The following is a 15,264-nucleotide window of genomic DNA, read 5'->3' on the forward strand; positions in this document are numbered from 1 at the left end:
TTTCTCTTAATTAGCTAACATGTGGCTTGTTAGACGAACACGACTCTTACCGCTTTCAGAATGGTAGGTTCTCTTAATTAGCTAACATGTGGCTTGTTAGACGAACACGACTCTTACCGCTTTCAGAATGGTAGGTCTTACCTAATTTGAATGAATCACAGCTCTACACAGGTATAACCACTAAAGTCTTACCTAATTTGAATGAATCACAGCTCTACACGGGTATAACCAATAAAGATTGATCTTTCTCTAGTCTTACCTAATTTGAATGAATCACAGCTCTACACGGGTATAACCAATAAAGATTGATCTTTCTCTTAATTAGCTAACATGGAATGAATCACAGCTCTACACGGGTATAACCAATAAAGATTGATCTTTCTCTTAATTAGCTAACATGTGGCTTGTTAGACGAACACGACTCTTACCGCTTTCAGAATGGTAGGTTCTCTTAATTAGCTAACATGTGGCTTGTTAGACGAACACGACTCTTACCGCTTTCAGAATGGTAGGTCTTACCTAATTTGAATGAATCACAGCTCTACACAGGTATAACCACTAAAGTCTTACCTAATTTGAATGAATCACAGCTCTACACGGGTATAACCAATAAAGATTGATCTTTCTCTAGTCTTACCTAATTTGAATGAATCACAGCTCTACACGGGTATAACCAATAAAGATTGATCTTTCTCTTAATTAGCTAACATGGAATGAATCACAGCTCTACACGGGTATAACCAATAAAGATTGATCTTTCTCTTAATTAGCTAACATGGGGCTTGTTAGACGAACACGACTCTCCAAAATGGTATGATTTTGTCCACTTTCATCATCCAATACCTCACCTTGAACAAAGCACGCGGCTCGACTCCTTTGGAGTCTTAGTCATTTTTGACTGCCTTTGTACCTTCTTTTGGAGTCCTTTGTTCGACATTCTATTGGCACGGCTAAGTTTAGGGCATGATATTGTCCACTTTAAGCATAAGCTCTCATGGCTTTGCATTAGGCTTCCCAAAAGGCCTCATACCAATAGAGTTAGTATTCCTCACTTATAAATCCATGATCATACCCTAAATTTGTCAATGTGGGACTTTCATCATCCAACAGGGCTCAACCTCTAATAATCCTCGACACAAAAGGGTGTGAGCATGACATCGAAATTCGATTCGAACTCAACTGCTCGAAGACAATTCAGGGTGGTGGGTTGGTCGAAGTAGTAACTGCGGCGGGGGTGCGCCAAAAACGCAACCGGAGAGCGATAGAGTGGGGGGAGGATGAAAAGATCACCAATTCTTCTCTCCCTTCTCCTCCTCCTCCTCCTTGATAAACAGCTTGTTCCAAAGACATGGACTTTAGTAATGTTGAAGGATGCGTTTAATTGTAAGATCAATTGATTCATATGGGATAGTAATGAACAACGTCGCAATTAGACAGCCAAATTGAAGCCAGTGGGTTCGAAGGTCCCCACTAATTTTAAGGGCAAGAAACAGAGAAACGTTGAATGCAGTGATGGGGAAGACAGTGAGTGTCGCATGGACTGACACAAAGCCTTTAGCAAACAAAATTGTATTTCGAAAACATTAATAATGACTCCAAACAAACATTAATGCATGTCCTGTCCCCTTCTCCTTCTACAAACTCCCAAACCTTTCATACCCGTAATGAGTTGGTAAGTAACGAATATGTTGAGAATTGTTGGTATAGGAATCCCATATCGACTAATTAATGGGTTGATCCAGATATTTTCATTAGTACGAGGTATTTTGGAGAAACCAAACATAAAACTACGAGAGTTTGTGCTCAAAGTAATTAATATCATACCATTATGAAGTTTCGTAGTTCTTAACATTGTCGGTCAGTTATGCATGGTTTGGAACTTTATACGTAAAAGCTAAATCGCAAAACAATATTTGGTCAAAGTTATTGTAGTACGGGGACTTGTAGGCTACTAGAATTGGGGAGGGTACAATAATTTTAGTTTCAGAGAAAAGGGTGTATTGCAAATCAATGTGACATCAAGAAATGACAGCAAATTTAATGAGAAAATACATGAAGATATTCAAAGCCCTAAGTTTCTTTTTCTTTCCAAGAATGGTGTGCTTCTCATAATTCATCAATTTCATCCAACCATCTTTTTATGACACTTCAAAATGGGTAAAAATTGTATAGACTAACACTCGAGCCATTATTTGTGGTTGCCCATCGAGTCCTCGCTCAAGAACAATGTCATTTAGTTGCCCTAGTCCTCGCTCACGTACACCAAGACAGTACTAAAAAAGGTTGTTAGGATTGCACAACAATTCACACATTCGATGTACAATATATAATAGAAAGCTCCAATGAAAAAGAAACTAAAGTAATGTAGACAAGAAGACACCCCATGATCCCCTCTTGATGTTATACTCTTACCCTCCATCCAAAATGGCGGTTCGTTGATGATATTGAATTGCAATGTAATAGTTTAAGCTCACCGTTAGCAAATATTATCCGTTTTGGATCGTTATGTATCGTTGTCAGCCTCATGATTTTAAAACGTGTCTATTAGGGAGAGGTTTTCATACCCTTATGAGGAATATTTTGTTTCCCTCTTCAACCGATGTGGGACCTCACAATTGTGGAAATCTCTCCCTAGTAGACGCGTTTTAAAATCGTGAGCCTGACGATGATACGTAAAGGGTCAAAGCAAAGAATGTCTACTAGTGATGAGTTTGAACTGTTATAATGATAATGGTAATCATTCTCTGGTAGCTTTCAAATTCAGTTTCATTTCAACTTTAACGGATTTTTGAGGGATAGATATAACTTACCTTATGAACAAAACTACGAAACCCTTTTCTCAAGTAGAGGCTAACTAATCAACGAGAACGAAACCCTACTCATTACAAACGAGTACACCACAAAATCAAACTGTACTCATATCTCTCTCGTATCTTCTTTCTTCTTTAATTTAGTAAGAGTTCATCCAAACCAAATAGATACATTTTCTTTCTCGAGTCGATGCTATTGGGGAGTTTTTCGTGGTACCAATCTCAAGTACTCGATCTATTACGGTGAACTAATGTAATTATAACAAGTAAAAAAGAAAACAAAGAAGTCAAAGTGAGTAAATGTTTATATGTATATGTACAATAATTGTTGGGTCAACTCTTGGGCTCGTGTGTTCTTGGGCTCGTGTGTTCTTGGGCTCTTGCTTCTTTATTAGTTTGATCCTTGACCATGTTGCCTCGACACAATGATGTCTCCTCCTTTTGTTAGTAACCACGACTCTCTATATTGATATGATATTGCCCACTTTACACATAAGTTCTCCAAAAGATCTCGTACCAATAGAGATGTATTCCTTATTTATAAACTCATGATCGCCGACGAGAAACTCCTCTCCCAACAATCCTCAACACGATCCACTTTGTTCTTTCTCGGTAGGAGTGCACCCAGAATCCAACGACCCGTGTCTAGAACATTTGAAAGAGTTTCAAATCGAAACGACAAACAGGTAATTAAAGATGAAATCGTATAACAAAATATATCGAATTTGCACGAATTTGTGGGTGTATACAACTCTATTTACATATGAATATGAACATGAAGAACAAAGAAGTTTCCGAATCAAGAAGCTTCATCCATCTCCACATTCCCAGCAATCCCAACATCATCATTTGGTTCCACAAATCCTGGAAACAGAATGTCTCTAAGACACTTCCCAGATTTAGTGTTCTTCTTCTCTGCACTTCCATTGTCTCCCTCCTTTTCAAAAACCTCTGTAAATCTCTCCCACTCCAATCTCTCTGAACTTTCATGGCTCTTCCGACCAACAAAGTCGCCATTTTTAGAGCCATTCGAAGCTTTCCGATTCAAACAAATGCTTCCCCATTGAATCTTCTCTGAAACAGACTTTCTTCCATTGATTTGATCCTTCTCAAATGAGTTCCTTTTAGATCCTCCATGAACAAAGCTCCATCTGTAACTCTTGTTATTGTTATCCATGTTGAGCTCAATCGAATGGAGATCGCTGTCGTCCTCCTCTGAACATTCCTGTTCTTCAATCTTCCCATCTCCATCTGGGTGTTCTTGAACAGACCCAAAATTTATTTTCTTCAAATACGCTTCCAATTCTTTGATCTTGCCGGAATAATCTTCTTCTTCCCTGTTTTCATGGCGGAATTGGGTTATCAGAAACGCTTCCAGCTCGTCTTTCAGCCGTTCCACGGCGGCGTTCTTCTCTTCAAATTGATATTTCGCTTCCGACAGCTTCATCTGAACTCTTTCCTCCCGTAAAACATCAGCCAATTGAAGCATTTCCCGTTCTTGTTCGATTTCTTCTCGTACTTTAGCAGATTCCTTCTTAAACTCCTCGAATTGGGCTCTGTCTTCTCCAATCCCTTTAGCTAATTCATCGCATATTTGCTCGAATATCTCCTTAGCTCTCCGCTCCCTTTGAAGATCTTTCATCGCTTTAGAAAGTGAAATTTTAGCTTCAGCGAGTTCTTTAGCAATCGTTTTGTTCAATCTCTCAGCTTGTTTTCTAAGCTTTTTCTCAATCTCAATTTCATCCGCCATTGAAGCAATGGAGCTACGAACTCGAGCTCTCTCTCTGTTCTTCCACGCTGTCTTCTCCTCTGTAAATCGCTTCATTACAATCTCAATTTCATCGCCATGAAAGCTCTGATCTTTAATCAAATGATCAACGCGAGCCTTGGCTCGCTCCATCTCTGATTTTAGAGCTGTAATCAGTGGTGAAATTGATGATGGACGGTGTTGATCGTTGTCTTCATGAGCTAGAACATGGTTTAATACTCTTACAAGCTCCTTTGATGTTGTTAGACAATTACTCACTTCCTTTAAACGTGTTTTCAGCATGAATTTTGTCTTCCGGCGAGCTGTTCTTCCCTGATTACTTGGATTTTCAATCTGCATTCAATGAATAAGTTTATGTCTCATCGTATCTATGTGAAAGTGATAGGAACCCAAGTTGGATGGGTACCTCTATTAAACAGTGATTGCCATGAAAATTGGCCTCCCCTGTTCCAATCCTCAAAGAAGATGCCGATGTTCTTCTTCTGTGAACTCTGTCACCTTCAACTTTCTGGGAAGATTTTAATTCATTTAATCAAACCCCACTTGCTCAGATTTCAATACCCAAATCCAAAACGTAATCCAATTCCATTTCACAACACAATTCCCAAAACAGAGTATTCATAATCGAAATCAAAAACTCACCTTTGAATTTGAGTCATTGAAACACGGATCCGGATCTGATAAGCACGAATGCGAGATCTGGGAAACAAAATCCTGGGTTTTCATCAGCTCTTGTTTATCTTCAATGATATCCATATTGTTCTTCAACTTCTGGGAATGATTCCGAGCTGACACTGAAACAGAGACCGAAACAGAGGCTTCTTTCCCTTTGCTGCCGCCGCCGGCGACAGAGCACGACGGCGACCGGTTGGAAGAATGGGATTTTGTGCTCATTTTCCACGTGGGTGTGTTCTTGAATCTGTATTTAAAGACCAAAGTAGAAGAAGAAGAAGAAGAAGAAGACGACGAAGAACACCTTCGTTTTCTAATCTTACATATCTCCTCTGTTTTCTGCTCTGGCCATGACATTATTTAATCTTCAAAAACCCAAATTCCAAAAGAAAAAAGGAAAGAATACCCACAAATCTTACTAAAGGAGATGAATAAATCGAAGAAAAACAAGAACAAAAGCTCAATAGATTGAAGAAACTGGTGGAGAGTTTACCTATTCGGACGGTGGCTGTTGCAGAGATTCAGGTGAAGTTCAGGCCAGGGGGAGATGGTTTTAGCTTTGAATTCAACGAAGAAAGAAATCATTAAAGATTCTATTTATGGGCAGTTTTGACTCAGAGAGATCTCGAAATGCAGTAAGAAAAAAACAGAGAGAAAAAAGGAAGGGAAGGAAACAGAGACAGCTCTGTTTTGGAAATCTTAAGAGGGAAAGGAAGGAGAAGAAGGGGTGACGTGGCAGCCACGTGAGCATTCAACAGTCAATCAGGGAGTTGCATGTGCGGACCTTGACTGGGTTCTGTGTATTTACATTCTTGTCTCCTTTCTCCCCTCGTTAACCTCCCTTCTGAACGTTCTTTTTTTCTTTTCTTGCGTTTCGGTCCCTGCATTTTCCTCTATTTCCGCAAACATCCCTTTTCTCAACTACCCATCCAAATTGGCAACTACACAGACTATTGTCCTCGTCCGACTTTCCCTTTCGGGCTTCTCGTTAAGGATTTAAAATCCACCCCCTTCGAGGCCCATTTTTCCTTCCTCTAATCGATGTGGGACCACCCTCAAATTCACCCCCTTTGGGCCCAGCGTTCTTACTAACACACCGTCTCGTGTCTATCCCCTCTAGAAAACAGCGAGAAGGCTGACACATCGTCCAATGTCCAGCTTTGATACAATCTGTAACGACCCAGACCCACCGCTAGCACACCACTCGGTGTTTTGTTCTAATATTATTTGTAATAGCTCAAACTCACCTCTAGTAGATATTGTCTATTTTGACACGTTACGTATCGTCGTCGACCTCACGATTTTAGAAAGCATCTACTAGGAAGAGGCTTTCTTACCCTTGTAAGGAATGCTTCGTTTTTATCTCCAACTAATGTGGAATCTCACAATCCACTCAGTAGGGGTCAACATCCTCGCTGGGAATACTACTGAATGTCTGGGTCTGATACTATTTATAACAGCTTAAGCTTACTACTAGCAGATATTATCCGTTTTGACACGTTACTTATTGTCAATTTCACGAACTTTTTAACAAACACAATTAATTTAATTAATTAATGATTAGATAATAATAGAATAGAATCAATGATTGATATCATCTCTTATTATTATATAAATAAAAGACCCCAACCCCAAGCTCATGGGTTATTATATTCATTTAATTCAATTTTATATGTTGTCCCAACCATTATTTTACCACTCAATCCATGATCTAAAAACATGATTAAAGACTCATATTATGACCTTTATTTAATTCAATTTATAACGCTCGATTAAGAAAATAGTACGTGAATTAATCGAGATCACGTCTAAATAAAATTGATATTGATTATATAATGGTGACTAAATACACGTTCTTCCTTGGTGACTAAACAGTACATACTCGTAATCTTTCAGAATTTTTTTAAAAAAATATACGAGTAAGACAAGACATGATTAAAGAACTCGTATTAGTTTATGGTGATAATCTTTATGTTGTTGAAGATGAATTGTCATAATTCTCATTTATTTTGATTATTAAATCTCATTTAGTTTGTCTAGCATTGTTTTGAGACGTGATTGGAAAGGAAAGTGTGAGAGATACACTTGTAAACACTTTGGTTATAGTGATTGGTTACTACCCATGGATGCACGAGAATTTCTTTTCTCCAAACCAAGTAAATTTTTGTGTTTATTTGTGGGTATGTGAGTGCAATAGATATTGTTTCCGCTTTTGCTACAACAATTGAGTATCAAAACATTTTGACTCTAGTATTCTGGTATAACAAGTGGTATCAGAACATTGAAGGTTGTAGCTTTACGGCACAACAAGTAGTATTAGAGCATTGAAGGTTGTGACATTACGACGCACAACAAATGATATCAGACTATTGAAGGTGGTAGCATTACGATGCGGATACGGATGGGTGAGGGCCCATGTTGGTAATATGATGGCTGTATTTGCAACACTGAGACAGAAAAACCCATAAGAAAACACCCAAATCTTGCTTGGACTTGGTACACACACCATTCAGGCCCCTCCATTTCCCCCCACTTTCTCTCTTTTGTTCCTTTCCTCACAACACATCATGTTACTCAACTCTCCCACACTTCCAATCACTCCACCCCCACATCACTCCAAATTCCCTTTTTTTTTTGAGCATCAAAATCCATTCAGGTACAATAAGATAACTCAGACGTAAAAATTTGACGTCTCGGGGTTGTATATATTAGCCACACAATTCTATCGAACCCCTTTTTGCATCGGGAGGAGGACTTTCATTTTAGGGTAGTTAGGTAGTAGCAAATTGGATTGAAAGAGAAAACACAGCCAAAAAGTATCGAATCAGTTCGTTACATCCTGAATCGGAGAATGAATGAATGGATGAAAAGACGAGTTGGTGGACGATAGCATAAACCAAAAACGTACAGACATATAGAAAGCCGATGAAGTTGAGAGATTCCACTGAGTTTGAGCCACAATTTTCATGGATGGATGTGAAATTTCCAACATTTTTTTTTTGTAGCTAATCTCGTTGTTGGTTCTTTGTTGGTGTCTTTTCCTTCCCCACCCGCCTACATCTCTTGATTTTCAGTTCTCATACACGCTCGCGTGTGTCGTATAAAAATTTTGACCATGTCTTTTCATTTTAACTATTTCATCTTTAGCTCACTCTATTTCTTATTATACAAGAATGGAGATCGTAAATTCTATAAATAACAAACCCATTTGGAGTTTTCAATTGTCCAAACCCAATGCCTCCAAAACTGAAGTTGTTGATTGAATTGAATTGAATGGGGTGAAGCATCTCATGCCTTTTGAGTCCAATGAATCGAATTTAAAAAGGTCATTTCATGTTCAATTGGACCACAACTCCAATACTCAAGATTTCAATACATCGAGTTTGTGCCAGCAAGGACGTTGGGGGCTCCAAAAGGGATGATTGTGAGATCCCACATCGATCAAGGAGAGAAATGTCATCGATTGAGAAGGAACACGAGTGCTAACGAGGACGCTGAGCTTCGGAAGAGAGTAAATTGTGAGATCATACATCGATTAGAAGAGGAGAAAGAAGCATTCTTTACAAGGATGTGAAAAAGACATAATTTTAAAAACTTCGAAGAAAAACCTAAAATATGACCATATCTGCTAGTAACTGTGGTCTGGCACTATTACATTAACACCAAACACAGCTCCGATATTGGTCTATTCATAATACACGGACTATAAGGAGGGGCAATATTGGAATTTTTCTCCTTATTAAAAAATTTAATCTTTATTTATTTTTTATTTTTTAAAGATTTTATTATGTCGAAAAATTGATAGACAGATATTCTTGGGGGAGGTAGTAAGCAAAAAAGGCAAAATAAAGGGTAAAAAGGTACAAAAGAAAATTGGTATTTGTTGGTGACTTTTAGATACACTAAAAAAATTTCTCATTTTTATTTATTTATATTTTATTTTACTTTATTCTGTAATTAAAATTTTAATAAATAATAATATTATATGTACTTTTAAAAGCTATCCTTCATCCTCCTTTGACCCTATTTTTTTTTTTTTTCTTTCTTTCTTTCCCCTTTAATTATTAATGCTTATCTTTAATTCAAATTTAATGCTCTCATTTTCATCCTATCTAATTTTGTATTTAATAATCATACATTTATATCCAACTTCATCTTTTTTTTATTTAAATTTAAAGATATCAAAATTATTTTATTCATATATATATATATCCCGATAAGATGACCGACACACGGGTCAGTTCCTAACGATTGTGTTCGAGCAAGCTAAGATGAGCAATGTGTCCTAAGTCATGGGACGACATCAGGATGCATGGATCGTGTTGTTGGGGACTGAGATGAGAATTAGATGCGATATTGTTGTGTCACACACAATTGAAATTCGAGTTTTGATGTTCAGGGGCAAACCATTCTTAATTATTGGTATCAAAAATAAAGAAGCAAATTCAATAGCTTGGGCTGCAACAAGGATTCGGTGTCATTATGTTAACAAAAAAATGGCTCGAGACTCCATAAGTTCAAGAACTTGAGAACGGAACAAAAGACGGGGGACTCAACCGCTATATATATATTTATATTTAAATTATAATTGTACAGGCCTGCCTTTGATTTGGGCTTCTCTTGCTTCGGCCCAAACCATTGAATTTGAATATTGTTAAGAATATATGTTTGGAATAAAATAATGAAGGATTAGGGTTTAATTAGGGAGATTAATCATGATAAATTCAAGTTTATGTGAAGAAGAAGATGAAGAAGGTGCAGAAAGACAGAAAAATGGCGATTCCGGTGAAAACACAGAGCATATCCAAAGCATTCTCGATTCTGTCTTTCCGGCCTTTCCTCTTCCACTTCAGCTCCTCGTATTCTCCGAACCTCAATTTCGCTTCCCCTTTCTGTTCTTTAATTCTCTTCCCACTTTCCATGGCTTCTCCCAGAATCCCGGAGCTCTCCTTCCCGTTCAAATGCTTCCCTTCCATGTCCAAAATCTGCATACTCACCTCTCTAACGCTCATTTCCATCCCATCCTCTTCTTTCTCGCCGCAAATCACCACCACCGAGCACTGTACCATCTCCGTTCTCGACCCCGCCCTCCTGTCGCCGCCCATCATCGTCGTGTATTGTACTTGTATCTCGCCGGACAACCAGTGTCGCCGGACGTTCACTGCCTGCCTACTCGAGACGTTTGCTGCTCTGTTCTTAATTGGGTCGATTACAATCCAACTCGCCGTTAGATTTTGCTCTAGATTAGCTACCCAATCTTCGCGTTTCTCTCGGCGGCGAATCGGCAACGGAATTGAGTCTTTTGGGTCGATTACGTCGACGCGAAATGGGGAGTAGAGGAACCAATTCGTGTGGGTCTCGGTGGAGTGGACTTTGGAGAGGAGGGGTTTGTCCTTGTAATGAATGTCCACAGCGGAGATCAATTCGGAGGAAGGGGAACGGTCGAGATCGCAACGAAGCGACCGGCAATCGAGCAGGGGAAATACGTCGGAGAAGAAGGAGCGGTGTTCGGAAGGGAAGACGGAGATGGCTTGCTGGATACGGGGATGAGTGGTTGAGGGCCAGGTGGCAGAGCAAATTTGACGCCAGAGTTGGTCCTCGGCGGAGAGGTGGCGGAAGCGGGAGGAGGCAGAGGCGGCGGAGGCCAGAGCAGGGCCGTCGAGGCGGGTAAGAATATGAGTCTGGAGGATATCGGAGTGGAGGGCGGCAATGGTGGAGGGAAGATGATGAGAAGAAGGCATGATTTTGACTTTCGGGTTAAGACGGAGCTTTTTGGGATAAAGAAGGGAGAAGGTTTGAGAGATTTTATAGGACAAAAGTACATTATTATTAAGAAATGGTCAACTTTGGGGGTTGAATTGCAATTTGAGAAAACTTTTGGATGATTTTGAAAATAAAAATGGGTAACGAAGGGCATGGTATGTTGAGGAGGGGAGACCATTTTGAGATATTTATAAATTAGGAACCCACATCCATTCTTATCTGTTCTTCAAAGTATCTTTGCCTCTCTTTCCATCAATTTTCATGGCTAAATTACACATTAATAAACGTAATTCTCGTCAAATTTAAGGTTAAATTTCTTTCTTTTTAAAAAATTGATAGGGTCAGTGTTGAATCCTAATCTGCAAGCTTAGGCGATCCTCCAACGATGTCCAACAACGACTAGAATTTGAGTTTAATTGTGGTATTTTACCTAGCACACAACCTTATTTCACAAAAGATATGCTCTAGTAAAACAAGGACAGAAAAATAGAAATGAGATTATACTCAGCTACTCAAAGAACTAATATTTGAAGAAGAAGACAATGCGATAAGATTTTGAACCTGTCGGTGAAGTGTTAAATACAAAATCCAAATAACTCGAACTGGCAAACAGAAGAATGATGGATCAAAACCTGTTCAGCAACAAACACGTGTGGTTAAGTTAGTTAAGTGAATATAATGTATAAATGACTTTAATTGCTAACCAAATCAAACTTTGGTCTAAACCTCATAAAGTAGTTGCCAATTTTGTCAACTTGTGTATGCCCAAATTCTTTAGAATCTCTCCACTTTGAAAAACTGGACAGCCACCTCACTCCTGCATTATTGCCCTCTTTATTTTTCTTTTTATTATTATTATTATTATTATTATTATTTTCCTTTCTTCCTTCTGAACTGCTACCTTGACTTCTTTTCTTTTTTCCTAAAAAATCTTTATATGATTAACTAAAATTTTCTACCGACCAACGTAAGCATAACATAACTAACCAACCCATACATCACAATAAATAAATAAATAAATAAATAACTTTTCTATGGTAACTATTCTCATATTAAAAAAAAAAAAAATCATAATATAAATAAAACTTATAATGAATTTTCATTTTATTATAATATATCCTCAACTATAATTTTACGAGTGGATTATTCTTTCCACTTGATCAATCAATTTGAGAAGTGAAATAGGCATTTAAATAAATATTAGTGTTAAATATTTCTTCAATATTCAACAAAACCACTCCTACTTGAATTATTAAATTCTTAAAAAAGTTGTTATTATATATATAATTTAATGAGCCGCCCAGCAAATGAAAATATTAATTAAAGATTCCTGGAGGAAAAGCTCCCTAAATTTTTCTAAGCCTTTCAATAATTGAAGATAAAATTAAAAATATAACTTAAATCATACAGCTAAAGTAATTGAGAATAACATGAAATAATATATAGTATAGAAGAAGACATACGATGAATTGATGACGAGTTCCAAAGTGGTGCTGCACATTCTCCATTATTGGCTGTCAAGAATATATAAGAATTGTAAATAACGATTTATTTATTTATTTATTAAATTTTGGATTCTTCCCTTTTAGTTTCCCCTTATAAGTGTTGGACACCTCTCTTCATCAGCGATCAATTAATCTAATCATCAATTAGTTCATGAAAGATGTCACTTGACCCACTAATTCTCTTATTAAAGAAAAAAAAACTAGAATGTATTCTATTTTAATCTAAATACTTATCCTCCATCTATTTTATAAAAATATTGGCTAAATTAGACTATATAGACTTCAATTCTAGTCAATCGTATTTATCGGCCTATATTAAATAATATAGACCGGATGAAAGAAAAAGAATATAGGCTGGCGGAAAGATGTGGTTCATGAATTCTTTTCTGCGAATCTTTTTCCTTGACTAGAAGTTCCTAGAAGAGACAAAAAGAGGCAATGGAATTGTGAGACCGAGAGGGAGAGGAGATGTTTTGATATCAACTAGTTGGTCATAAGAGAAAGCTAATAGAGCTTGTCCATCACAACATGTGCGATGTCCTTCCCCACTAACATTCAGAAAAAACATTTTTTGTTGTTCCGTTTCCCAACTCTTAGAACGTCCATTCCTTGTAATCAAAATCCTACATCTAATCACTATAACTTTAACAACTCAATTGAACAAACGCAGTGACATGACTTGTGTAGCAAGAAATTTCTGCTGTGGAACATGTCAACGCTCAGCCTATGGGTTCACAATAGGATATTCTTGATTCAAAGTGGACTTTGGGTTGCTCCAACATAGGATTACTCAAATTCAAACCTACGTAGCTTTGGAATTTCAATGATTGAGCCACTAAAAAAAAACTTCAATTAAGTGTGTTATGCTTGGAGCAATACTATGTTGGGTGACCTTTTGATAATTTTACTAGAAAGCATGAGTAAGGACAGAACATGATAGAAATGACTCATATTGGTCTGTGATGATAGTCAAAGTTGTCACGTATCGAATCCAGACTCTAGATCTTAACCCTAATCTTAGACATGAATCGTTATATCAAAAGCAAGGAGTGCAAGAGCCTAATGGACTTCTCTCAAACACTTCCTTCCTAAAATGGTATTCTGCTTACTAAGCAGGTCACATCAACCTACATTATTAGAATACAACGGACCTAACTATAAAAGATGTGTGATTTTTCAAGTTGCCTGAATACCTGTCCCATTAACCAAGCAATTCTTTCACCTATGCTCTAGAGTAGCTAATATGTGGGCCAAGTACAAGCTTAACAATTAAGACTTTCCATATAAAAATACACGTTTAACTTGAAATTCATCTCGGCATAGCCATAGGTTTTGGCACTTGGATAATCACCGGTCATATCAGTAAGTGGATAGGTATTGACACGACTCATGGGGAATATTGATATTGGTTCCTCCATAAAAACCTTTCTTGGGCAATAATTTGTGACAGTTGGAAAATGCATTTGGTAACATGTCCTTTAACTTTATCTTTGTTAGGAGATTATGATTCTAGGACAATTTTGTAAACGACAAACATGTTATCTGCACAAGTAGTTTTGTCTATGTATAAAAAGATTAGAGGCCTAAATACTTATTGTAAATTCGTGAATAGTGATATTCAAAAGTTCAGATTAACCATCCAACAAATTGATAAATAGAGATGCTCTTAGAAAATTTATTTTCATACCGTATATTACAGCTTCCACTATTGGGTGCAAAGGTATGTATTTGAGATGTTGGCCTAAAACACAATTTGAAATAAAATTAGCATAGTTTTTGTAGATAAAGACACTTTTACCGCCTCACAAGTCAATGATTCGATCTCTCATTTTGTAATTGTTGAATCCAAATTTTCTTTTTTTAAAAAAAAAATGATATCCCAACAATGAAGCATATATCTGTGAATGTTTTACCTCATAAAATAAGTTAAAAGCTCGACTATAAAGACTGCCCTGTGACAAGCGCTGATATTCTGATATACCTTACCTGATACACATACACATATCGTTATTTGTTAAAACGAACATAAAAATAAGTTTTCGTTTCTAATGAAAATTTCTCACCACTGAACCAAAGTAAACCATCAAAGAATTAGGAAATCTCTAGTTTATGCAAACCTAGCACAGTAAAAAATGCATTTTAGGGAAATCATATATGCTCTCCATCCAAAACACATATCAAAAACAAGAAAGGATCTTTTAAGTAGAAAGGGCTACCTTATTTATATCTGTGGCCGCAACATATCCCTGATCTATCTTCCTCGCCTTCATCCTCTTCCCCATGAAAGATAATACTTGGGGCAGTGGAAAAAATTTCAATGTAACCGTAGAAGTAGATACTGTCCATTCAACTACATAAGTATGATGGATCCCACATTAACAAAATAATATATCTATTGATTAGGTGGCTGAATATCAACATCATATTACCAACAACCAAATGTGTTTTTGAAGCAATGCCACCAGTCCACATCCTTAGTTTCTTCAAGTGGAAAGTCCAAACACCTGTATACATTCCTTGGAGTAGTTGAGCAAAATAATAAAAGTGGATATGGGGAGAATTACAATCACTTCAAAAGAAACCAGACAGAATAAAGTTAAGACTAAGAGTGAAATTTTCTACAAGGATAAACTCAAAACCTTCTCTCCATGAAATTCCACCTCTGCTGATGGGGACAATTTATGATCCATTCATTGAAATCCTCTAGAACGTCATCAATTGGATCCTGACAGAAGATCTCTATAGT

General features: G+C 37.3%; 2 protein-coding genes across 5 annotated transcripts; both read right to left on the bottom strand.

The window, feature by feature from the left end:
* Positions 1 to 3,480: 3,480 nt before the first annotated feature.
* On the bottom strand, positions 3,481 to 5,937 carry LOC111490718 (probable DNA double-strand break repair Rad50 ATPase). 4 transcript variants are annotated; one of them, XM_023139281.1, is made up of 4 exons: positions 5,744 to 5,937; positions 5,221 to 5,589; positions 4,985 to 5,086; positions 3,481 to 4,911 (listed from the first exon to the last, which is right to left on the bottom strand). In XM_023139281.1, exons 2-4 carry the CDS (start codon positions 5,470 to 5,472, stop codon positions 3,610 to 3,612), a joined length of 1,656 nt encoding a protein of 551 aa, XP_022995049.1. In that variant the 5' UTR covers positions 5,473 to 5,589; positions 5,744 to 5,937; the 3' UTR covers positions 3,481 to 3,609. The 4 variants fall into 4 exon arrangements, with proteins under 4 accessions (XP_022995049.1, XP_022995050.1, XP_022995048.1 ...); XM_023139282.1 differs by having other exon boundaries at positions 5,221 to 5,594; XM_023139280.1 differs by having other exon boundaries at positions 5,221 to 5,615.
* A 3,962-nt stretch (positions 5,938 to 9,899) lies between these two features.
* Positions 9,900 to 11,313, bottom strand: LOC111490753 (probable F-box protein At2g36090). The gene has a single exon (XM_023139344.1). The coding sequence runs from the start codon at positions 10,989 to 10,991 to the stop codon at positions 9,981 to 9,983; it is 1,011 nt and encodes a 336-aa protein (XP_022995112.1). The 5' UTR covers positions 10,992 to 11,313; the 3' UTR covers positions 9,900 to 9,980.
* Positions 11,314 to 15,264: the final 3,951 nt, after the last annotated feature.

The sequence above is a fragment of the Cucurbita maxima genome, unplaced genomic scaffold, assembly GCF_002738345.1.
Source record: "Cucurbita maxima cultivar Rimu unplaced genomic scaffold, Cmax_1.0 Cma_Scf00016, whole genome shotgun sequence".
Lineage (NCBI taxonomy): Eukaryota > Viridiplantae > Streptophyta > Magnoliopsida > Cucurbitales > Cucurbitaceae > Cucurbita > Cucurbita maxima.